Genomic DNA, 27,200 nt, shown 5'->3' on the forward strand with positions numbered 1-27,200 from the left:
TTTTGCTATAGTTATTGGAGCATGTACTGTGAACTATTGAAAAGACTAACTAACTTGGACTATATTTTTTGGCAGTTAAAAGGTTGATTTAAGTATAAAATTGAAAATACACGTTATTTAATGCCATAGTTTCAAGCATTCTAGAAACTTTAATAATTGGTGTCAGAGAACCTGATAAAGTGAAACGGAACGTGGAAATCGACCTGCAAGCATGGCGTTACAAAAAAAAAATGCCTGCGCATATTATTATTATTATTATTATTATTATTATTATTATTATTATTATTATTATTATTATTATTATTATTGAACAATGGGTGTGGGGAGGGTGAGACGGAATTGAAGAGGGAGCGCTGCTAATCACCTGTAAACTGTTGATCACAGCTGAGGGGTTGCAGTAATCTGACGTGACAGAGCGTGAAGTGTGAATAGAAGGTTGTCGAGCCTTGTATAATAACAGCTACCACCCTTCTATAGGTATGGTTATGAGGGGAGCACCACACCCTGTTCCGGAAGTAAGGGTAAAATACCCCACACCGCAAACACGTATCCTCATAGTATTTTGTTCTTTTTTGGTTCATTAAACCTTGAAGTTACGGTTCACATTCATTGAATGGCTTGTTACGCGTCAAAGCTGAAAAAAGCCATTGCGGAATTCTGTACGCAACTGAACAGGACTGCCAAGACTCCTGGCGGTCTGCCCTTTTATTTATCCCATATCTTCACTGGGAAGAAGGAAATTGGGTGAGTGAGAAGACTGTCCTGTAACAGGTTCAAGCACGAGAATTGAAGGATCTGTAAGAGTTTAAATGAAGGGTGTTGCCAAGCATGTGCGAATTAAATGGGGGCGGGGGGATAGTAAAACACAAGAAGTCCCTACGAACTGCTGGGGCGCCAGGTCACCCCGGCGACTGGGTTTTTGCTACGGGCGCCTAAGTTTCGACCACAGAAAATAACCTGTTTTTCTTTTCTTTTTTTCATACTTTTTTCTCTTACCCATCCATCTGCAACAAAAGCACCCCTTAACATATGACATGTCACTGAACAAGCTTAAAAAAACGCTACGATGTTCTCGAAAATAAATAACAGCGAGGCGAACGAGAGACTTAGCACATAGTGGATTGTCGGATGTGCATAACGCAGTTGGCCCTCACCTATTACAACAGCAGAACCATTGATGGAAAAATTGAGAACTAATTACTTCATAACACGGCCGACTGGATCCTTCGCTGCGTTCGTAGAACACTAGCTAGAGCGACAGATCAAGTAAACAAATGAAATGGCGTATGGCTTTTAGTGCCGGGAGTGTCCGAGGACAAGTTCGGCTCGCCAGATGCACGTCTTTCGATTTGACTCCCGTAGGCGACCTGCGCGTCATGATGATGATGATGATGATGATGATGATGATGATGATCAAGACGACACATACGCCCAGCCCCCGTGCTAGCGGAATTAACCAACTGTGGTTAAAATTTCCGGCTCTGCCGGGAATCGAACCCGGGACCCCTGTGACCAAAGGCCAACATGCTAACCATTTAGCCATGGAGTCGGATCAAGTCGGCCGTTTTCATAGTCAGATGTAGTCAAAGCAAAAGTTTGAAATCAATCTGTGGTGGTATGAGTTCGGAGTTTTTGGAAGAAAAAAAAAAATTAAAAAATCGAAGTATTGGAACTGGCAAGCAGTGAAAGATCCTATACTGGGTCAGCTACCATCTACTGTGTGTTCTTGCAGTCTCTACAGCATGGTGTCAAGAAGCCCATGCAATAATTCCATTATTATTCTGTATTCTATGATCACTATCTTCTGAATTGTGTAAAACAAAGCTGACATTAGCGTTTGCTATAGTTCTACTATAGCTCTTTAATTTAATATTAAATGCTAAGATTTAAAAAAAAGTAATACCGTGGCGAACGCTGGGTAGGTATCAGATTAGTGGGATTCTTGCTGGCTCTTAGCTCCTCAATCTATCCCTCCCTACAGTCGATTGTTTATCATTAGCTAGAATGGGGGGGGGGGGGGGGGACGGGAAATTTCATCTTTAGGATTGAGTTTGGAGCCAGACACCAGGACATGGAAGGAGAACATTTGTCTTATCACTAAAACCACGGAGTTCATTCGATCCTCCAGACGACTGTCTCGCGGCGTGTAAGATAGGCAGTGTGTGTCGTCTGAGTCATTCAGACTGCTTCAAGACGATTACTAATTCTCCTATCCTGGTGTCAAATTTGCCAAGTGAATACTGCTGCTCTTTCAGTGGGGCTGATTTTATGTCCCTTTCGTTCCTTTCACCGTTAATTTAGAAAGTTTCATCATTATTAATGTTAAAGGGACATGGTTATCTAGTTGTACTTCCCCTTAAAACGATATTATCTCTAGGGGTGAGGGTGGAGGGGCATAAAACACACTCACGGTATCGCACGCTTCCCGCCGCTACTCCTGTCTATGCGGAGCTTGACACCCCAGAACCACTGGGCATCTAATTCTGATATGACTGAAGTCGTATCTCAATCAGATCGGAGACTTACAGTAAGATTCAACACTATAAAACCGTAACTCTGCTGGAAGAATATTATTAGCTCCTCAAAACTGAAAAAAATAATAAAACTTGCATAGAGTAAATAAAAACTAGCAGCTCGAAGGAGTCATGGACCCAATCACCAGCACAGTGAAGAAGAAAAAAATCTCGTATTTCTTTCACATCTTGCGACTGCCAGGAAATCTGCTTTTACGGCAACTAGTGATGAGACAGGAGGGTAATGGATCTCAACAAGCAGTCGGACTCGAGATAGCAGATGCAGAGAACGAAAATAACATTAACACCCTTCTTAAGACACAAATTTTCAGCAGAAATGACACATGGACGGGCTGTAGAGATTTCAGACGAATTGGGAAAATTACGATCGGATGGAATGAAAAAGTACTGGGTAGATCACAAGAACCAAACAGTTCAACCTTCAAAGAGAAAATGGGCGTGGAACGACTTAAGTGGTCCAATGTGGCCAATTAAGTTAATAATAATAATAATAATAATAATAATAATAATAATAATAATAATAATAATCGAGGGAGTTGGCCTGCGGTTAGGTTCGTGTAGCTGTGAGCTTGCATTCGGGAGATAGGGTTTGAATCCCAACGTCGGCAGCCCTGATGATAGTTTTCCGTGGCTTCCCATTCACACACCTGGCAAATGCTGGGGCTGTACCTTTATTCGATGTGACAGTGCAACGGTAAACCACGAGCAAAAATAAAAATATTTTTTAAACTACTGTGAAGGAAATTATAACCATGCATCCTATTCACCTCCAGACCCGCGCCTTGGCGGCTCAGAGCGTTCGGGTTCTGGGGACTGGCGTTTGTGTTCGACCCACATACTCACAACACATCACACTACGAACAACCACGTCCCTCCTTATAGGGTTGGCGTTAGGAAGGGAATCCGTCTGCAAAACAGTGCCATCAAGGAATGGGGAAAAGCGGTAGAAGCAGCACGGTCTCCAGTTTGCGTGTCGCCATTCTTCTTGACAGTTGTAGGGTTGGAAGTTGGTGGCTGTCCGTCACTGGGAGAGAACACCATTCATTCATGAGTATGGTGTGATTGTAGGATAACTCTTTGAGACAAGAAATTAATCATATAACACTGTTAACATATAGGACAAAATAAATACTTTTAAAAAACTACAATTTTGAAATTGGATCGAAATCTATATATATAAAATAACTTGTCCTGACTGACTGACTGACTGACTGACTGACTGACTGATTCATCATCGCCGAGCCAAAACTACTGGACGTAAAGAAATGAAACTTTGGAGATACATTTATATTAAGACGTAGGCGCTCGCTAAGAGAGGATTTATGGATATTCTGTCGCTAAGGGGGTGAAAAAGGGGGGTGAAATTTTAAAATGAGTGTATCTATATCTCAAAACTTTAAAAGTTTACAGATGTAAAAATTGGTATTTGGAATCTTCTTTAAAAATAAGGAAACACGTATTTTTTTTGTTTCCGGAAAATCCCAATAGGAGGGGTGAAAAAGGGTAAAAAAGGGTGAAAAAGTGGTTGAATGCCTTTAATCAGGATACCGGTACTTATATCTCAGAAACTGAAGATATTACAGACCTGAAAATTGGTACTTTTGATCTCTTTTAAAAATAAAGAAACACATATTTTTTTGTTTTTGGAAAATCCAATTAATGGGAGGGTGAAAAGGAGGGTGAATTTTTAAAATGAGTGCATCCATATCTCAAAACTTTTAAAGTTTACAGATGTAAAAATTGGTATTTAGAATCTTAATTAAAAATAAAGTATCACGTATTTTTTTGTTTTCGGAAATCCCAATAGGAGGGGTGAAAAGGGGTGAAAAATGGGTTGAATGCCTTTAATGAGGATACTTATATCTCAGAAACTGAAGATATTACGGACCTGAATTTTGGTGTTTGGGAATCTCCTTCAAGAATAAGGAAACACGTATTTTTTTGTTTTTGGAAAATCCAATAATAGGGGGTGAAAAGGGGAGGTAAATTTTTAAAATGAGTGTGTCTATATCTTAAAACTTTAAAAGTTTACAGATGTAAAAATAGGTATTTAGAATCTCCTTTAAAAATAAAGGAACACGTAGTTTTTCGTTTTCTGTAAATCCCAATAGGAGGGGTGTAAAAGGGTGAATAGTGGGTTGAATGCCTTTAATGAGGATACATATATCTCAGAAACTGAATTTATTACAGAACTGAAAATTTGTATATGGGATCTCCTTTAAAAATAAAGAAACGCGTATTCTCGGAAAATAAATGATAGGCCGGGGGGGGGGGGGGGTGAAAGAATTCAAAAATTAATTGACTTAATTGTATAAGAATACATACATCTAATAAAAACTAAAGTTGTTACGGACGTGAAAATTGGTATTTTAATCTCCATTAAAAACAAAGAAAAACGCATTTTGTGGGGAAAACCATCTTGGGGGGGGGGGGGAGTGGAAAGGAGTTGAATTCCTTTCATGAGGGCACATAAATCAGAAACTGAAGAAGTTAGAGTCGTGATAATTGCTATTTAGAAGATCCTTTACTATTAAAGAAACAAGTATTTTTTGCCGGAAAAATCACTTAAGCGGTCGGGGGGGGGGGGGAGTGTGAAAGTAAGTGAAAAAGGTGAATTATTATTATGGGGATACTTATATCTCAAAACTGAAGGTAATAGACGTGAACATTGGGGTTTGGAATCTCCTTTAAACATAAAGAAACACGCCTTCTTTTAATTTTTTGGTGGGGGGTAAATAAACTTAACGGCGGTGGGGTGTAAAAGGAGGTGAGACCAATTGATTTTACTGTTCATAATGTACTTATAAGGAGCCTCCGTTGCTCAGGCGGCAGCGCGCCGGCCTCTCACAGCTGGGTTCCGTGGTTCAAATCCCGGTCACTCCATGTGACATTCGTGCTGGACAAAACGGAGGCGGGACAGGTTTTTCTCCGGATACTTCGGTTTTCCCTGTCATCATTCATTCCAGCAATACTGTCCAATATTTCATTTCATTTGTCATTCATTGATCATTGCCCCAGAGGAGTGCTTCGGCAGCCGGCAAAATTCCTACTGTCGCCGCTAGATGGGGCTTTATTCATTCCATTCCTGACCCTGTCGAGTGACTGGAAACAGGCTGTAGATTTTCGATGTACTTCTTCTGATCATAAACCGATCTTTTTTAATCTTTCCTGGGTTCTTTTTCAACAGCCATCTTTTCCTTTGGAGAACGTTCTTATATTACAGTAGATTCTCTTGGCATATGAATAAAAATTTAAACACATTTGAAATATACGATAGGAATGAGATTGACCGTCCAATTGTTCACCTCTATAATAAGGTCAATAATGCACAGAAGTATGTCATTCGTATCGCCAGAAATCGCGCACACTTGCCTATGCGCGACAATGGTGCTGGTCACATTCTCAACAATGACAATGGCAGCAGATGTAATTTACCGCCAAGTAGCGGTCTTGCATCTTGCTGTGAGGTCCAGAACATCTATAATAATAATAATAATAATAATAATAATAATAATAATAATAATAATAATAATAATAATAATGTTCTGGACCGTCTTCAAATGTGCGGACCGCGGTGGAAACCGGTCCTGGACGGGTAATGACTAAGAATGCAGTCCGGCCGCGACACCACGCCGGATCTCCTGAAAGATTTGATCCATATTATAAATGCTTATAAGAAAAGATGGCAAAGATTTAGGGACCCAACTGACCGGGTGGAATACCTGGACCTAGCCCGGGAAGTACGAAATCGATTGCTGGAAAGAAAGATTGAAAAATGGGAGGAAACTTGCCGTAATCTATTAGAAAACGAGTCAGATCGCGAATTTTGGCGGATTCTCGCAGAAAACGATTCAGATCGCGAATTTCGGCTGATTATATATCTTAAACAACATTCAATTATAAATTTCAGTGTAATACCGTAGCGAAGCACGGGTATCTTGCTAGTAGTTAATAAGATTAATTATAATTATAGTGTAGTAATAGATAAAGAAATCATAATAAGGGAAAGCTTGCATGTGTCAAGAAACACTGTGGATTACAATAAATTATTAGAGCTAAGAAATGGCTGGCTCTTCCTACTGGATAGAATATACTAGCTGCTTCGCTACGGGATTCTCAGAAAGACTGACTGTGGTTTTCCTAAATGAAGTCAACATACGTCATTTGCAATGTAGCGATACTCGATCAAACACATTTCCTCACTACAGTACTGCGGTGCCGATCTAACAGTTCACTGATCACTCCTCTGCCATTATTCCGTTAAATGTGCACACTTCTCATTCCAATCAGTGCCTCAGAGTAGGGACTGAATAGCTCGAATGCTATGATGAACCGGTATGCTACGTATCAGTAGTATCGGAAAATTCATGAAACAGAGGAATGGCATGCCCAGCTACTTCCCGCCAATATTTAGGCAAACTGTTACACTCATACGACTGGGCGAGTTGGCCGTGCGCAGCTGTGAGCTTGCACCCGGGAGATAGTGGACTCGAACCCCACTATCGGCAGCCCTTAAGATGTTATTCCGTTATTCACACCAGGCAAATGCTGGGGCTGTACCTTAATTAAGGCAAAGGCCGCTTCCTTCACACTCATAGCCCTTTCCTATCCCATCGTCACCATAAGACCTAACTGTGCGTGCGACGTAAGGCAAATTAAAAAAAAAAACTCGGTACGCAGCAGTAATCCTACCTATCGGAGATGAGTGACAACAGAAGACAAAGCACGTCGCAACAAACAATGGTCAATGTAATGTTATTGTCGATTAATTTTATGAGCTTTCTATATTGTAGGCATTCACATTATTACTTTTCTTTCGATTCATATTAGGGCGGTGTTATAAAATTATTTATAGCGTAGACTGTTGTTCCTTATTCTGCGACTTTAACTTACATACCGATTTTCATTAAATCACGTTTACCCATTTTCTTGTGACTCGGCGCTGATAAGTAACAAAAATCCAAATTTATGAATATCTCTGATCATAGCGGGTATGGTAACAATGTATAAGACTTAAATGATGGGAAATATAATACTACATACCTTTAGTTAGTTATGTAGTATTTATCTAAACGACCACTAATAACATAATTATATGGAAATTAAATTTTAGGCCTACCCGGAAACTACCATTTCGATCAGCGTGAATAAAATTATTTATGGCCTAGATTATAGCGGCTTATCCCCCAACTTTGTATACCGATTTTCATTAAATTCTCTTCAGCCGTTTTCTTGTGATGCGTGTACAGACAAAGTGCATTTCCTTGTTACTGTGGGCACGACTGATGCAGAAATACCATCCTTTTTGAATTCTGAGCAATGTACAGACAAAACTCTTATTTTATATATAGTCTATCCTGTAGGAAGACCCAGCCATTTCTTAGCCCCAGTTTTTCTGTAGACTGTTCCAGATTTTCCTTCAATATATCCACATACTTCCATTTATCCATTTTATTTTCCGTAAACATTAAATTGCCCGCCCCACCACCAGACAGGCAACCCCAAACCTCTGGTTGGATCCTCAACAGCTCCGCCATCAGCTGTCATAGATGGCCTAGGCATCACTGAAGAGGCGTACTGGGGAAATGAGGAGTGAGGTCGTTTCCCGTTGCTTTCCTTACCGAGCTAGAAGTTATTACATATCAGTCTGCCAAGCCCACTGAAATGCATGCACCAACCGACCCTATGAGCAATATTTTCACACCATTCATAGCAGGGACTGGCTGCAGAAGGAATGGCATTACTAGCATCACTCATACCTCAGTCACTTTCATATTGTCAAAGCCAAGGATAAAGCTGAGACAGGAAAGGAACAAGATTGCTCTAGCTCATACCAGAAGACACATCTCGCCAGCAAGGACTCGAGTTGTAGTTCTCTTGTCCTAACCTACCTTGATTGAGCCGGCTGGACGGTATTAGATTTGCGAACTTTCAGCCCTTGTCGGCGGCACTATCAGTTCAATGGTAGCAGAAGAACACGGCTCCACGTGTCTGGAAGGAGTGCTCGGCATTGATTGCTCGCATTATCCACTTTGGAACAATTGGTTTAGCATAACTGGATGATTGCTCTCCCGTAGGCACTCGAACGACCGTCAAGGGGACTTGATGCTTCTGTTGTTCTTGTTCATTTACCGTAATTTCTTCTGTTGAATTTGATAACGGAAACATGATCGATGATTAGAACATTTTTGTAATTTTAAGAGAGAGAAACCTTTAATGGACGAGCTAAATGTGTGTTGGCCAGGCGAGCGGTTTCAGCCCGAATAGTCTAGTTAATTTAGTATACGTGCCAATCTTTCTTAAACCGAGATGTTGATATGCTAGTTACTGGTATCGATAAAGATCGCGAACAGGAGATGCTCGATTTCAGAAACATTAATAACGATTTCTGAATAATTCTGAAGTCTATGTAAAACTCCAGGTGACAGGAAGTGAAATATAATAATAATAATAATAATAATAATAATAATAATAATAATAATAATAATAATAATAATAATAATAATAATAATGTATGTTGTATGTTCAGTCCGTCAGCGATGCCGCTGGTGGGATCCTCAACAGCTCTGCCATCAGCTGTCATATTTGGCCTAGGCATCACTGAAGAGGCGTACTAGGGAAGTGATGAGTGAGGTAGTTTCCCGTTGCTTTCCTCACCGAGCCAGAGTTGCTATTACATATCAGTCTGCTAAGCCCACTGAAATGCACGCACCAACCGACCCTATGAGCAACATTTTCACACCATTCATAGCAGGGACTGGCTGCATAAGGATTGGCATTACTAGCATCACTCATACCTCAGTCACTTTCATATTGTCAAAGCCAAGGATAAGACAGAGACAGATCTATACATTTATAAGAAGCACTCGAATGAGTATTACGTTTGTTGTACCAATTTACATTTTGCTGTATTCTGTTAGGGTCTTTGTTCTGTTTTTGCACTTTAGTAGATGGTAGCGGTTGCACTTTTCCTTACACATTGTACAAACACAGTCATCTGCTGGGTTGTGAAATTTTGTCTTTGCGCATATTTTGTGGTGGGAGCCATGTATTGCATATCTTGTTATGACATGTCTTTGCTCTTGAAGTTGTTTGGTACAGTTTCGATCGATCATGGCGTCATTTCCGTAGAATTCGGGGTCTATTTCCGTGCGTTTCTTAAGAAGTTTTTTCTGAAGCTCTTGCAATGGACCGGCAGATGGCAGTGGTGGATTGAGCCGTAGATCCTCAATGAAGTAGGTTTCCCACTTTCCCGTGCCACTTTACCTACTCCTAGGGCCTTCTTCAGGAACCTTGCTTTGACTCTTTCTATCCTTTCCAAGTCACCGATTGTCAGGTTGTCCCATATTATTTCGATTCCGTATTTGGCAATTGGGGTTATTGCGGTCTTGAATAAAGTCATCGCTGTGTTAAGGGATAGCATAGATATATTCTTGATATTATGAATGGCTCTGATTGCTGCTGTCGTTCTATGAGGTGGTTATTGAAGGATGGCATGCTCGTTTGGAACGTGATGCCCACGTATTTGAATTTCTTGACTATTTCTAATGGTTTATTATTTAATGATATAGCGTTGTCCTTGGCCTCCTTGCAACCTTTTCTGAACACCATCTGTACTGTCTTTTCCTGGTTAATTTCAAATTTGTTATCTGAAGCCCAAGCTTCTAACTTCATTACTGTCGACTGTAGTTCTGCCTTTGAGCTCGATTCCAGAGCCATGTCATCAGCGTACATTATTAGAATAGTCTCAGGGGATTCCGTCAGTATTTGTGTGATATCTGACGTTGCTACGTTGAATAGTAGCGGACTTAGGGGGTCTCCTTGGAGTACCCTATTTGTTTGAATTACTTTCCCGGATAAGGATGCCCCATCTTCAATTTGGATTAGGTTGTAGTCTAGTATGGTCTCAACGATTCTCACGAGCGTGTTGTCACCAATCATTTGTTTTAATTTTCCTATCAGGATATCTCTGTCGATAAGATCAAAAGCCTTCTTGTAGTCAGCAAAAACGACATAGTACTTCCCTTTCCGGTGCCTCAGTGACACTTCAATTTTTTCTTTTAGGCATGCTGCGGCTTGTAACGTGCTTTTTCCTTTGCGGAAGCCTAGTTGGCATTCTGGTATGAATGGGTCTATTTCTTTGTTCAGGCGATTCGCTACAATAGTTGCAAATGCTTTGTATAGATTGCTTTCTAGAGCTATACCTCTATATGAGTCAGGATTGTCAGTTTCTCCTTTTCCTTTGTTCAAAATCTTCAGCATTGCCGTTCTCGAAACTTCCGGTATTTTGCCTAAATTTATACATTTGTTGAATAGTTCTGTACAAAGCTGTAGTAAATGGTCTTGAGTACTTTTTAAGTGTTCTGTATATATGTTGTCCAGTCCTGCTGTCTTCCCCTTATTTCCTTTGTTGATTACCATCTGCACTTTCCCCGTGGTTAGTCTAATTTCGTGATCTGGATCGATAGAGTGGTTTGCGGTGTCACCTTTTGCTCTGGAAAGTAACAAAATTGCTCTAGCCCATACCAGAAGACACAGTGCACTGTAAACACTAGGTCCTGCCAGCAAAGGAATAATAATAATAATAATAATACAGTAATAATAATTTCATCTTTGCTTCAATTATTGTAAGTTTAAGAGACGCCAAGGTGTCGGAATTTTGTCCCGCAGGAATTCTTTAAATGTGCTCGAAGCCAATCATATGAAGTTGTTGCATTTTTAATTACTGTTTCCTCAATAATATTGATCTTAGTAGATATCTGTTACCCGAACTGCTGTAGTTTTCGACCGAGAAATAAGTGGAATAAACTGAAGAAAATGATTATTACAATGAAACATACAAAGATTATTGCAGTGAATAGTAGGCCTACTCATACATGTTTACGACATAATAATCTGCCTGGAATAGAGGAAAAATGTATTGTTAAATAGATCTCTTTTAACTTATAGGACAATACTCGAGGGATTAAACAGCACATCTGGGACTCGGTGCGACAGCGGCTTGGTACGTTCTCATAATGGAAATAAACACATGTCTGTATAACGTATCTACATGAGGAACGTGTGTGTTGCAGGCATCTTACCCGAGATACAACAGTACTTTGGTGTTGGAGACGACCTCGGTGGGCTGCTGCAGACGGCTTTCGTGCTCAGCTACATGGTGTTTGCACCCCTCTTCGGATACCTCGGTGACCGCTACAGCCGCAAAGCCATTATGGCGTTCGGTGTCTTCCTCTGGAGTCTCACCACCCTGTTAGGTTCCTTCATGCAGGTGAGCCTCATGTTCTGATTACACTCAAACAGCCTCTCTTTTTTATGAAATGATACTGTTTTGAACAGTGTTTATTGAACACTTCCATTGATCAATCACCCTTGAGAAAGCGTAGAAAAATGTCGTGAAATTATACCTGAAGTAGCATAAAGAAGACATGCTTGCCCGGGACCCTTCCTGCCAACCCTAGAAATATTCTTCTTTATGTAGAAAAATATAAAGGGAGATTGTGTAAATCTGAGAAATTCAACCATTTTCTATGCTGCCATTGGCCAGCTTAGGCTACTTGTAATGAAAACAAGTTTCCTGTAGAGCTCGCAACATGTCTAGCCTCACAGCTGCTATGCCCGGTAAAAATAAGTTTTTGTAACTTTTATCACATTTTAATTGGACTCCGGCAGATGATAGAGGCACATTGGCCCCTTTGCAGCCTTAACGCGGGAGCTTATGAATCTCAACCCCGTTGTTTGACCCCAGACAGTTTTCTTGTTCAGACCATATCCAGGCAAATGCTCTTCTTTCCTCTTCATTCTCAGACATTGACAAGTTTTCTTTATTACTTATAACATCGTCCAAGCTGTGCCATGTTGGATTCTAACCTATCTTTCGTGATTGGTCAACGGACGTGTTACCTCTAAATGGTTTATTTTTAACTGATACCTGGACAGGTGTCTTATATGCAGTGTGGTCACAACAGCGTCAGCGGGGTATATGACTGTTAGAGGAAGAAAAAGAAAGGAAAGTAAAGGAAGGTCATTCATTCAAAAGACGGAAGTTGTATTTCAATCTTCATGGGACTTCTGGATCGCCCTGTAAAATAAAGATCTTTGGAGACTGAGAAGGAATGAAGAATGGATATAAAAGAGGCAAAAGAAAAAAACTACCAGTCTTAAAGATAAAATCAATGTATGAAAATGATGAGCATAGTGGTAAGAAAATGTGTAACTGTGTAATATTCCACATTGTTGGTGTGGTCGTGGCTGTAACATTCACTTCTTCTATCTTCGATTTTGGCCATCTAAAGAGCACGGAAAGTAACCCTGTGCATTCATCTTAATCCTTCTTTTCTTGACTTCCAAGAGTTCATCTCACTGTTTCCTCCTCTCTTGTGTCTAGATGTTATTATAACCTTTCCTCTTTTCCTTCTCCTAGACACCTTTGAAATTTTGTATCAATCTGCTGAAAGTTGTTCTGTCTTGTATTACATCGTCTGTCATATCTTGGATCCACTGGCTGCCATTCTTGCTCTTGTAAACCTGGTTAAACACTCGTTATCCATCCTCATTACGTGACCACTGATTGTGTCGTGTAGATCTTTATTCCTCCTATGTCTAAATTCTCCTTCCTTCCTTTTCAATGGTCCCCAAATTTTCCTCAATATTTTCCTTTCTTTTTTGTTTATCTCTTCTATTTCACCAGTTTTCATAGAGAACATGCATTCTCTGGCATACAGACTCTCTGGTTTGATTACTGAGAGATTCTTCTTATTGTAGTGAGTTGGTATTCTAGTTCCAATTTTCTTACTCTTGATCTGTTTGCTTCTGTATCGAGTCCATTAACCTGAATTACTTCGCCTAGGCATTTAAATTTATTAACCTTGTTGATTTTCTGGTAGTCTCTTTTTAGTGCTGTGGGTGAATGTTTGACATGAATTTCGTCTTCTCAAAACATATCTGAAGTCCAACTTTTCCTGCTATTTCTTTCAGAAGGTTGATCTGCTTTACGGCAGAGAGGATTGCTATGTCATCAGCAAAGGCCAAACAGTTTACACGAACCCCTTTGTGGTTTGAACCTAATGTTATCTCATGGTGGAGTCCCCTTTCTTTAAGTCTTTCTTCATTCACTTATTGAAACAATGCCAATGTGATTATTGTCTTGTTGTTCCTTGCACAGACGTATGGCTGGTTCCTGGTGTTCCGAGCGCTAGTCGGTATCGGCGAAGCTAGTTACTCGACCATTGCACCGACAATCATAAGTGATTTGTTTATCAAGGACATGCGTTCCAAGATGCTTGCCCTCTTCTACTTCGCCATTCCTGTAGGAAGGTGAGTGTTCTTCATTTTTTCAGCAGAACGGTTGCAAATTCAGTTGTAGAGCTCATTTTATATTTGATATTAAACACTTAATTCTGTAAGTTGTGGCATTACAAATACCATATTTTTGAATTTCCAGTGTCTCATACCCACCACCATTCAAAAATTCAATGGGTCTTCCCAACAACATTGCAAGCAACAAAATATACATTGTACAGTAGCCAAAAAAAATGTAAACTTTTTCTGCATGTGATTGTGATCACGCAGTAAATCTGCAGAGAAACCCAGTTTTTGACAGGATGCATGCCACACACAAATTTTGTTAAGCTGCCCCTTGCCCCAAAGAATAATCCATATACCTTTCATTGTGATGGTGCGATGTTATTACTACACTAAGTTTTTAACATTCAAACACCGATCATTACTGCCTATCTGCCATGGGTACGTAGGTCTGCAGTGTCTTTGAGGTTGAGCCAGAGGTACTCCTGAAGCCTGTGGTAACTGGATAGGGATGGCCCAAGGAAAATAAACGATGGTTGGTACACGTGGATGTTGACGGGGTGGAAGGAGTACCTTTGGTTGAAAAAAAAAAAAAAAAGAAAAAGCATCTCTGGTATGTGTGTTAGATTGACTGTGAAGTTGAATAGGCAATAGGGCAAATGTACTACTGAGATTAAAAGTAATGCATAAAAATGCACGAAAACTCAAACAACCTAATGCATGAGAAGAAAACATGCGACTATAATAATCGGAAGAGTTCTGTTATACATTTATGTAGATTATTTTATTTTGTTAATTTCTGAACAGTAGAAGGGCTTGAAGCACAACACTTTTGTTACAGTTTGAGCAGCACACTTTAAAAATGTGAATAATAATAATAGTATTAAAGTACCTAGCACATCCTCTTCAGCATCATAGTGACACTTTCACCGTTGTTGAACTTATTGCACTGATCAATTCTTGAAGAATTGCATAGTTTCCCTTCATTTTTCATTTTTTCTTGCCATTTGGAGAATTTGATTGCTCCTTTTCATCTTCTGGTTCAAGTGTACTCGTGCACGTCTCATCCACGTTTGTGTGACATCGCCGTTGCTTTGTGCTGGCTGGAAACACTGACCCTTACGTCAGTCACACGTCTACCAAGCTGAAACTTATGCACAACAAAGTATTCCCACGACAGAAGAGGCAGTATACATTGTTGTCATGTCAGAACATAGGATCTGAAAAAATAGTCACAACGATTTTTGGAGGGACCCAGTCAATTTACGATTGTAATATGTAAATCAGACTTCAGCTTTAGTTTAGTTATATTAACTTGTGTTTTCCAACAAGAAATACACTTTTGACTTAATAGGTCTTATTCATTGCATATAATACATGGTGATGAACGCACAATATTCAGATGCTCTACCAGTTGGAAAGGATCTGAGCTAGACACACTGTAGAGTACTCGCTTGCCGCCCATTATGCAATGCAGTTTTCATCTCAGAAACTAAAGGACGTAAGGCATGTTACGGTCTTCAGATTTCTAATTCCGACTCAATGTCTGTGTCATATGTTACGTACACACGTTATGTGACCCTCTTAGACTGATTTTGATGGTTCCGAACGCTAGCGCTGTACTGCGTCCGGGGAGCCATCTGCTGACAAATGAACATACCATTTCCGCTTCTATTAAAACATCTAAATTCAAAAGCTCATTGTTTAAGAAGCCTTTCTCATGGACAGTCGAGATTTTCTTCTGATGACGCAGAGCACAGTTCTCTGCGAAACTTAAAGAATTTCACCTTATTTTCTTGACACGGCATAAGCCCAAAAGCATATATCATGTCTATAAATACGGGTCTTGAAAGCATCAATGTCACAATTAGTATTTTGTTCCCTGGACATGTTTTTCCATAATAATACCAATGTGTTTTTCCTATAAAACCTGGTATTTTATAGTTCCCAGTCAAATCAACCGTGCAGGATCCATTAAGCTACTCTTTTGATGCGTTCCTTCGCAGGCGAAACCAGTTGAAACATATATGTTTAAATATATATTAAATAATATTGATTGGCTGTAAGAAGGATATTACATTTATTTATGAGTGCTGTTTTTGTTGAGACATGATCGATGTAATTCTGATGGAAATGTCCATCTGCCTCTTGTTAGTGGTCTGGGCTACATAGTGGGCTCGGAGATGTTCAATGCGACGAGCATCTGGCAGTGGAGCTTACGGGTGACGCCCGTCATGGGAGCCATTGCTGTCGCCCTCATCCTGGTGGTGATGCAGGATCCAGTTCGAGGAGAGAGCGAGGGAAGGTCTCACCTACAGTCGACCACGTACCTGGAGGACATCCAGGACCTGAGTCGGAAGTGAGTACCTCTCAAGTGATCAGGTGACAGACTTTGACCTCTAATAATATGCTTGCAGATAATGTGCATTTATTGTATGTATGCCGGAAATATTCTGTTTTCTGTTGTGCTCTTATGTTGAATATGTTCTGACAATGTTTTGATAGAAAAATTTATCTAGCTACTGATTCACGGGCAATACCATGACTTAACATAAAGTACAAATTCATAGCTTATAAGAAGAGATTTTGAATATAATTCTTAGCATGGTTTGGGTAGACTATCCACAGAAGGAATATAGAGGGCAGTGTTTACAATTGGAAGGCGCAAAATGGCCGAATCAAGTGGGTTGAGCAGTACTGGCATTAGCATTTGAACTTGAGTGAACTTTATTCAGGAAGTGAGAATACGAAGTGCAGTATATGAGGCAATTGCATCAGAAATATCGTGCTGGAGCGATGATACTGTTCTGCAAGTCTCAAAGAATAAGTGCTTTTAAAAAATATATGTTCTTCAGTATGATTTATGTTTATGTTGGTATTTTTTTACATTTTGACAAATTGAAACCTTTTAAGATTGTTTCTTTCTTATGGACTTTTAGTGTGGTGTTTCTTCTAGAGTATATAAGACTGAAGAAGGCACAATAGGGCCAAAACATGTATCAACATTTATGTATTGACAAGGTGGACTACTGAAATTACATATTTTCTTTGCTAAGGATTAACTCAAAAATCAAATTGAGAAGAGTCCAACTTTATAATGTTGTTTTATCTTTTAGAAGAAAACTAATATAAGGGCGAGATCAAAGATCTGAAGCTCCTCAACGAATAACTTGGAAAATCTTCAAACTTTACTGGCAAATCTTTAACATCCGTATTGCAACACAATATTTAGAGTTGTTCTATAATCAACAACTTAGCATCAAGTAAAAAGATCTTTAATTTATCCAATTTTAAAATGTAAACATAACATCTTCTATAATTGGAATATCACCACTACAAGAACTTTGCATTCAAAAAAACGGTTTAAAAAAAAAACCTTTTAAAATTGTTTAGTTTTAGAGTGTACTTGTCAACTTTGGTATACCTTTGCATCTTCTTTAAGCTGAAGATGAGGTACGAAACATATTCTCTTAATTTAGAGTAGAAAAACGTGTTACCTGCAACAACTGGAACGAAGGGGAGAAAAGTGGTTTCGGGTAATGATCATTTTGGATAGTAATTAATATAATTTTTGTAGTTAAATTTTTTTGACATTTCAGATTAAAGTAAATAAAGACAATACTTATACAAAACTAACATAGCATTTTAAGAAACCCAAACTACTGTACATGTTTAGAACAAATCATATACTGTACACATTGCACTGGTCTTCTACTTTCTTTCACAACATTTTCTAGCCGCTATGTAACACCACACCTTCATTAGCAGAATGTCGTCTGATAAACTGAGTTGGCAACAGAGAAGGTCGGCTACTCATCCCCTTTGTCGTAACATAACATTGTTCCTTTAATTCATTTTAACGTTTCAGTTAAACTGTATTTTGGTTAAAAGTGCTTTGGATAACAGAGGTTCTACTGTAGTATTAAAAAGGTGGACTTTTCTCAATTAATTTTGAGTATTACATCAATACAGATGTTTAATAATCTAGTTAATTACATGCAGTGCTAAGGATTAATAATGATCCTGTTATAGTAGTGCTCATGATGAAATTGAATGCAATAAGTATTAAGCTGTAATGGGGCACTGTTACCCAGCTAGAATGGCCGTCCTAGCGAGTGACTCAGTCGTGTACTAATGAAACAAATAAACAAACGCCATTGTACTACAGTCCTGATAGGCTTGTGCGTAAGAGACAGGTGCACTACCCGTAGACTGCAGGGCTGGTGAAACTAATAAAACTTTCCATTTTTTCTATACGGTTTCAGTAGTGTACTTTACTGCAGTGCAGGGTGAGGTAGTGAATGTTTTATTATTATATTACTGGATTGTGTGTTCAATTTCTTACAAACTTTTATGTCAGTGATTTCAAAATTAAATGATGAAAGGAATTACTATTTTTGTTCTGTGTTCACAGCGCAAGCTTCATGCTGTCCACTGCGGGCTTCACCTGTGTTGCTTTTGTTGCGGGCGCCCTGGCCTGGTGGGGACCGACTTTCATCCACGCAGGATTAATCTTACAACCAGGCAATGAAAATGTCAGCCTACAAGAGTAAGTCTGAATTTGTGTAATCAGTGATTTCCTCGTAGGATGACGTTCAAACAGTGAGTAATCTTCACTTAGCATGAAACTTCCGTGGTTCCCACCAACATGGGAGGAAGCTGACAATTCCCTATATTTGCATTTGTCTGCCTATTTTTAAAAGGGGATCTTTACAGTTTTGCTACAAACTTTAGGGACACACTGTGATTTGAACATATCAAGTGGCATAACAATGTTTTTAACTGTTAATTAACGTTAGGGAAACAAGTACTTTTTTGAAACAAACTGGACGTTTCTACGATGAAGGTTACTCTTTCTAGAAATTTTTTACTTTTTAATTTATGTATTTACATTTTATGGCCTTCATTGTACCACTCTAGCCAACTTTATACAAATAATTTTTTCAGTTTCCTGTCAGCCCAGTACTTCTTTATTCTCTCGAATCTTATCCTTCTTTCTTCATCGGAAATCACCCTTCCTATTATCTGTTTGTTGATTCTGGTTTGGCCGGGCTGAGTGGCTCAGACGGTTAAGGCGCTGGCCTTCTAACCCCAACTTGGCAGGTTCGATCCTGGCTCAGTCCGGTGGTATTTGAAGGTGCTCAAATACGACAGCCCCGTGTCGGTAGTTTTACTGGCACGTTAAAGAACTCCTGCGGGACTAAATTCCGGCACCTCGGCGTCTCCGAAGACCTTAAAAAGTAGTTAGTGGGACGTAAAACAAATAACATTATTATTATTATTATTATTATTATTATTATTATTATTATTATTATTCTGGTTTGCTTCTCTGTGAGTTTCCTGATTTTGTCGGTTTTGTTTCTTCTGTCTTCCACTGTAATTTGTAGTTCATCCATATCTTCCTTGATGATCCTGTTCTCTGGTGTCCTGATTAGATGTACAAAAAATGAAATGCGTTTCTTCCTGATTATGCTCATTACTGGTTCTATTTCCTTGTAGACTGTTTCATTATCAGTTACTCTCCAGTGTCCATCTTTTTGGTATGATTTGTTGATGCACGTTCTCTCTATCTTGAGTATTTTGTCTATTTGTGTAGTGTTAGTTGTTTTGAAGATGGTTTCACTTACGTATGTTATTTCTGTGACCGTTTTGTAGTGTTTTAATTTTGTTGCTATTGTAGGTATTCTTGGTGACACATTGTGCTCTGGTCAGTTTATTTATTCTGTTATGCCATGCTGGCTTTTCGTTGAGGTTATATGTTATGATTTCTCCCAGATATTTAAATTTATCTACAATTTTGATTTCTTGGTTTCCTATGGCAATTTTGTTTATGAGTGGTGGATCAGTAAACATGGTTACTGTTCTTTTCAAAAGATATTCCAAGACCAATTTTCTGTGCTATTTCCTGTAGTGATGTAACTTGTTGTCTGGTTTCCTGAATATTGTTGGACAAGAGAGCAAGGTCATCTTTGGGTCTTCCAGTTCAGATGTTCTTTGGGTTAATCTTGTACCATTCCCTCATTATATATTCCAAGGCACAGTTGAACAGCAGTGGTGACAAGCAATCTCCTTGTCTTAACCCTGTTTTTATGATGAATGGGTCAGAGAATTCCCCTCTGAACTTGACTTTTGATTTAGTGTTGGTTAAGGTGAGTTCTATCAATTCGGTTAATTTTGGATGGAGCCCAAAATTTCTTAAGATTTCTAACATTGAAGGTCTGTGGATACAGTCGTAAGGTTTTTTAAAGTCCACAAAGGTTATTGCAAGAGATTTGTTTTGCTTCTTGTAATATGCTATGGCTAATTTTAAAGTGATGATTTGTTCTGCACAGCTTCTCCAAGGTCTGAAGCCTCCTTGGTATCCACCTAATTCTTCCTCTAGTTGCTCTTTGATCCTCGTGTATAGGATTCTGGAGAAAATCTTGTATGTGCAGTTCTGAGAGAGAGATACCTCTGTAATTATCTGGATTGCTTTTATCTCCTTTTTTGTGGAGTGGGTGGATTATGGATGTGGTCCAATGTTTGGGGAACTTCTCTGTTATCCAGATTTTTGTTAGGGCCATGTGTAAGGATGTTCGAACTGTATTACTGGCATATTTCCACATTTCTGCAAAAACTTAGTCTTCTCCGCATGCCTTTTAATTTTTAAACTCCCTGAATGCTGTTTCCATCTCTTGGATTATTGGGGGTTTTATGAGTTCAGGTGGGGTCTTGATGGGCGTGTTTGTATTAATTGCTAAAAGTTCCTGGGGTTCTTCACAATTCAAAAGTTGAATGAATGCTTTTGCCATGATTTCAATATTTTCCTTGTCATTGTGTGTCTTTTTTCCATCCTCACTTTTCAGCATTAATGTGGTAGGGGCAATTTTTTGTAGTTTTTTACTTTATTAAGCAAACAGATTTTTTTGTCAGTGAAATTCCAAATTACTGAGTAACTGTGTTGCAGTTTTGATTTATTGCTGGATTGTTTCCAGCTTATTATTTTAAATTAACAAGACTGAAACGTCCCTTGAAAAATATTTTGTAAATGTCTGAGCATTTTCTGAGTTTTGTTGGTGGGTGGAGGAAATCTTGGCATAAGAGAACTCAAGATAAATATTTAAGATAGTAGCCAAAAACTTGTATTATTTCCCACATTGGAACACTTAAATCAGGTCTTGAAAAAATTAACTGGGAATTTTGCCTTCAACATCTGCCTCCTCTCCCAAAACCTCTTCATTCCTTCCGACCTGGCTGCCCTTTCTTCATCAGATATGCTATGATGTATTTATTATTTATTTATTATCCATGAAAAAGCCCTACTTTGTCTAGCATATTAGGGCTGTAGGTTATAACTAGTTACCTTAAATATTACAAACATATAATACAACATTTTTGAAGTGAGTGATTACACACACAATTAATTAAACTGGGAGAAAAGTAAAACTATCCTTAAATTTTTTCTAAAATAAACTGCGTAAACTTAAAAAAATTATTTCAAACAACAGATCTTGTGAAATATCCTAAAAAATAGGTTTGACTAACATTACTGTACAACAATTTAAGTGTTGTTCCAAAATATATCTAGCTTTGTTGAAGAATGGACAATCAAAAATAAGATGAGTTGCAGTTTCTTCATCTCCACAAACAGAACTGTTATTACTACTAATTTTGAATTTATGTAAATAAAATTTAAATTTTCCGTGACCCGAAAGAAACTGAGTGCTGGTGAAGTTTGGGTTCAATAAACTGCAGTCCAAATGGTCCTGTACCGTGGGAAAAAAAGATTGTTCTATGACGTATTGTTTTCATTTCAAAGTTTTGAGTTTCTTATATGTTTATTCTTCAGAATCCTTTTCTCTTCTCTATTTGCAATTTATTATATTGTAATATTAAAAAACTTGTACATTCCTTTTGTAACTACTGTCCCATATGCATCAAACGGTAATAACAATTTAAGGTAGAGTTTGAAGAAACTCTTGTCCAGTTTTTTTGTTACGTATTCGGACTTCTACCACGCATGTACTAAACATGTCTTGCAGTACAGAGGAACAGAATTAATGATAGACAGCAGAATGTAATTTTATTGTTAAGACTGTATCTTGCAAATTTTCTCTACTATTTTCAATTATAACTTACGCTAAAATAGTGGAGTTGTCTCGCTGATCCTCGCATGTGCTCATCACTCACTCGGTTGGTTAAAGTGACTTCTACTAGACCATTGTAGCATTTGCATCATGCTTCACTTTTGCACTTGCCTGATCATGCTGCTTCTCCCTCGCCCAAATCTGTTGTAAACTCTGTCATCTGTCGGTCGCAGAAGACAGCAATCTCCATTTCATCCAGCCATTGGTGCGGTGCTTGGCGATGTCAAAGATCGAAACATTGGTGGTAATAACTTGTCTGTCATCGTCAGTGGTTTGCTGGCTAGGAAGACAGTGTTGTCAACCAAACAACTATTGCCCTGCGGACTTCTGTCTTCTTACAGTCTGTCCTTGTAACTGTGGTCCAATTACAAATTGCACACTGGATGAAGATCTCATGTTTGATGGTACCAAACTGCCGAGTACCTCGGATCTGTTAACTCAGGCGATGGGAATATTGTCGATAACATACACGGGACAACGTCAGCCTGGAGCAAATGGCGCTCGCTAACGAGAGTTGTGTATGACCTAAGAATGCCTGTTAGAAGAACAGGCAACATTTACAAAGCAGCCATGAGTCTGCCTGAATCCTGGCAAAATCTGCGCAGTAAAGAAGATGCACAGACAGAAACGTCACGATTAAGGACAAGGAGCACAATGAATGTATCTAAGATGGTCTTAAACATGACACCCATCACAATCGCGTTTGAAATGGCATGGACATGTGATGTGCAGACGCGATAATTACACGGTGAATTAAACGCTCGTCCATCTCTTCTTGGCCTCGGACAAGCTCGTTTCTGCTTCCACGTTTGTTGCTCCCTCTTCCCACACTGAACCTCTCTTCCGCCCGTGTGTCGTGGGAAAAAGCAAGGGTGAAAGGGAAGCTGTGGCCCAGTGCAGAGATGCCAACTTTCAAGAAAGAAAGGCAATTCGTAATGTAGCCGCTAAAGCACGGGGGGGGGGTGTGTGTGTAAATTTTTTTCTTTTTTAGAGATCTTACAACAGTTTGGAGTTCATATTAGCGCGGGATTCAGTCTTGTTCTTCCTCATCATGCGCATCTGAAATATTGCGGCTACACACACTATAAAACACCTGTGAATTAGATTTTGAGGAACACAGTAAACAGGGTCATTCTTTCGAGTATTCCTCCCTAAATTTTTGAACTATTTTTGGTTTATTACTAGCGTCACTAGTCACGGTAACGTAATCACACGTATTTTCCTGCACAAGAAATCGCTTCATTATTTCATACCTTTCGCATTTCGTAACACACGATTACCATATATCCCAGAAGAGCAATATATGTAAATTTGGCAACTTAAATAGCAATAAATACTTCTTCAACAGTCACGCACACAGTACTCACAATTAAACGGAGTTTGTCACCACTTTGCTGCCAAAACAAAGACAAAAGAACTCGCATACTGGCATGGAAGTCTGATCATGCGAGGAACAAAAACGACCACTCCGCAAGATATACCAGTTCACAGGTGCCTATATTTCCGGTACTGGAAGCACACACTGCTTTCGGTGCATGAAAACTCGAAATATTCTTAATCGAGGGACAGGAAAGGGGTATAAATGATTACTGATAAATCCGGAAATAATATTCTGAGAATTCAAGCTGTAATGGCATTCCTTGTGTATCTTTTTCAACACTTCATACACTTAGATTTAAAAATCAACAAACAATCGTAATTTGTGGTGTGTGATTCGTAAAGGCGTAATTACGATGGGTAATTCATAATTATTACGATTGAATCGTAATAGCTGGCATCTCTGCAGGTGGTATGGTTTCCTTATCGGTAGACCTCGAATTTTTAGGTGTGTTATTTTAGATGCCTAAAATAGGCTCTAAAAATATTAGGCAGCTTTAATTTTTACGTATTTTAATAGGCATCAATTAAAACACCATTTGATAGCTCTTTAGGGGAAATTCACCCAACTCTTTGCTGCAAACGTTACAGAATATAATTTTACTATCCGATGTGTAATGGGGAAACTCCTGGCGTAATGCACACACTGGAAAAACAGACGACTGAAGTGATGTATCCCACCTCATGGCATACAGGCTACGGGCCGGTTAGGACTTCTCGATTTTAAGATTTTGTTTGTAGAGTACTTCAAGAATATACTGAAAATGATTTGGCAAATATTTTTGTTTCTCGGAACAAATTAAAAGTTTTTCAATCAATTTGGGAATTTTAAAATAGGAATTATGGGAATATAGGCAAATATAGGTTCTAACGTCAATTTAGGTATTTTTAAGCACCGTAGGGCCATTGTTTTGAACCTTATAAATACCTGAAACACGTAAATACAACATCAGTTTTTAAGTTCTCTTCAAATGGTTTTTGCCTAAAGTCCAAGGTCGACATATCAGATCCTGCTCCTAACAGTTTTCACTTTCTTATTCACGTATAATACTGTTACTTTTTTTAATTTTAGGTAGTTCATAAATGTATTTACTAAAAATTAGTTTCAGCAGACTGAAAACCTAACAGTTATAAATTAACTGGATAGAGATAGCTTCAGCTCTCACTCATTTTCTTGTTTTGTCATAAAACTCTTTTTCATGCTGTTAATTTGACATTATTAAGAGAAGTGTATCAAGGGTTTGTTCTGGTGATGGCTGTTCTTCATGTGCGCACGTGATCCTCTTGCAGCGTATCGTACAAGTTCGGGATCATCTGCATGATCTCGGGCCTTATCGGCGTACCGCTGGGTTCGTTCGCGGCCCAGTTGTTGCGCCCTCGGTGGGTCCGCGTGGATCCCCTGATCTGTGCGACCGGGCTGCTGATCAGTGCCGGCTTTGTTTTTCTTGCCATCGTTGTGGCGGACGTCAGCATCGGATGGTGCTTCACTTTTGTCTTCTTTGGAGAACTGTTTCTCAACGTCAACTGGTCTATTGTGGCTGACATGCTGTTGGTGAGTACGAACATTTCTGATCAAGGTGTTTATGTTGCAGAGTATCCTTCGTGTTCGGTGGCATGGCGATGTTTGCGGGACTGATCGGAGTGCCCCTCGGTTCGTACGTGGGGCAGAGGTGGAGAAGCAAGTTCCCAAGGGCGGATCCCATCGTCTGCGGCTGTGGGTTGCTCGTCAGCGCTCCGCTGCTAATAGGCGCCATGTTAACTGTCAGGATGAATACTGTCCTCTGTTATTCACTAGTATTCTTGGGGCAACTCGCGTTGAATTTAAATTGGGCCATTGTGGCCGATATGCTGTTGGTAAGCCGATCATACACACTGTTGCTGCTGTCCTGTTGGTGTGAAGTAGCATGGTTCTTTCTCCCTTTGGCTTCAGAAACGGGGTGCAAATCAACAGACTGGTTCAGGCAGCTTTAGATTAATATGCGACATTAGAGAACAATTTAAGAAAGCCCTATGAAAACTATTGTGGTGGAAAATGTTTTAACATATCAGATATTTAAATTCAAAGCTAACGATTTTATTGAAAGGTGGCAAATATTCAAGATCACAGCAGTACATCATCATCATCATCATGATCATCATCATGCATTCCCTGTTCCAGTTTCTTTGTGGGTATGGTACTGTACCCTTCCATGAACTTCTGGGCCAGCCTCTAGCCCTCTTTTCTGTCACATAGTTGAGTGCATAACTTCGGAAGCTTCCTGGTGCTACACTGGCTTGAGGCCACCAATCATGTATCAACAGCACGTAGGATCCGTGGCTGTGATTACATTCCAACCAGTGTAGCAGTGAGAACCTCCCAGATTTATACCGTATTTACGCGAATAATCCCCGCACCCTAACTTTAGGTAGCCCAACTTCGTGCCTCAAGTTTTTAAAAAAATGTGCGGGTATTATTCGCGTAAATACGGGTATTTACACGAATAATCCCCGCCACCGTATTTACGCGAATAATACCCGCCGCTGAATAATCCAGCACCCTAAATTTAGGAAGGCTGATTTTGAAAAAAAAAAAAATGCCAACATTGACGCAAATAAAACCCGCACCCCGATTTCATGCCCCATTTTTTTTTTTTTTTAATGTGCGGGTATTATTTGTGTAAATACGGTACTTTATGAACTACAGTTTCCTTGCATGCCAACTTTGGCATTCTAATTATGTGCCCAAACTTCACCTTCTCTGCAATCTCGTAACATTGCTGTCAGCCAAAATATGTTCTCTGATTTGGAGGTTGTTTATGAAATAACCAATAATCTTACAGAAAATCCAATCACACAATCATTTTCCTAATTTTATTTCATGTTGAGTCATTTAGGATTTGAATTTTGAATTTATATTTTCATATTTTTTATCGGAGGCAGAACGCAAAAGTGCCCGTTTTTAAGCATGTTTCAAACACGTCAACTTTAAGACATTGTTTCTCCAAAACCCTTCATCCGAGCAAATCCAGATGGGAAATTTTGAACATTGGTTATAAATATTTCAGAATTTTATATTTTCAAGAAAAAGTCATCAATATTGCAAGGTACCTTTTCCTCGGTTCGGGTGGTTGGAAAATTGCATTCTCTTCAGTGTGATCTTTAGGATGTATCCAATGGTATGCTGTGCGACTGTGAAATACTTGAATAAATACAATTATTTTTAAATATCAGTTTGTTTTTTTATGGGTAGAATGATTTGGCCAGTGCAGGGAAAGTTGTGTGACGTCGTGATAGCCTGGGACATTGCGGCACGGTACGCCTCGCTCGGAGTCGAATCTACTGATAACAAGTTGGACGTACAGTAAAATTTGCTTCGCCATTTGCTTAAAAGTTTCCTCCGGTATTTAGTAATTACCTGTGATTAACGTTGAAACACTTCCCACCAGCTCATTGGACCCCCAATAACAGCTGTAGAAATCGTACACCTGGTTTTTTGTAGCATACTCCTGCTGTCAGCTCACTTGAAAATAGTTACCAATGAAAAAGTGTACAAGATAGCGCTCTTGGAAATGAAACTGAAATAATTCTGGATATAAATTATCCTAGAGCATGTTACAGTATTGTTAATATAACTATGTAATTTTTGTTCTGTAGCTTAATAACCCAGTATTTATTTACCAGACAAATCATTTTATCGTGCAATTTTCTGAAGTTTTTTTTTCCAACTGGTTCTAAGAGGGGTAATCGTACAGTTTGGATGATTCTGTGTGGCTATTACACGGGGGTAAATCCTGCAGTGAGGATTGGCAGCGTCATCCGTAGTGTCAGGGTAGTGAAGGAAAGTTTAATGCGGTGGTGTGCGAGTTTCAGGAATATTAGG

The 27,200-nt window shown here is 39.2% G+C and overlaps 1 protein-coding gene across 4 annotated transcripts in view; it reads left to right on the plus strand.

The window, feature by feature from the left end:
* The window catches only part of spin (Protein spinster), a 137,527-nt gene that overhangs the window by 72,384 nt on the left and 37,943 nt on the right, over window positions 1-27,200 (plus strand). For 3 of the 4 annotated variants that reach the window (XM_067154704.2, XM_067154706.2, XM_067154707.2), the window contains exons 2-6: window positions 11,609-11,805; window positions 13,699-13,850; window positions 15,994-16,197; window positions 18,253-18,387; window positions 24,632-24,893. In XM_067154704.2, the coding sequence (XP_067010805.1) occupies window positions 11,609-11,805; window positions 13,699-13,850; window positions 15,994-16,197; window positions 18,253-18,387; window positions 24,632-24,893 (950 nt within the window). Of the gene's footprint in view, window positions 1-11,608; window positions 11,806-13,698; window positions 13,851-15,993; window positions 16,198-18,252; window positions 18,388-24,631; window positions 24,894-24,933; window positions 25,196-27,200 lie in introns of all 4 variants that reach the window. The other variant, XM_067154705.2, reaches the window with a different exon arrangement.

This window comes from Anabrus simplex, chromosome 10 (genome assembly GCF_040414725.1).
Source record: "Anabrus simplex isolate iqAnaSimp1 chromosome 10, ASM4041472v1, whole genome shotgun sequence".
NCBI classification, from domain to species: domain Eukaryota; kingdom Metazoa; phylum Arthropoda; class Insecta; order Orthoptera; family Tettigoniidae; genus Anabrus; species Anabrus simplex.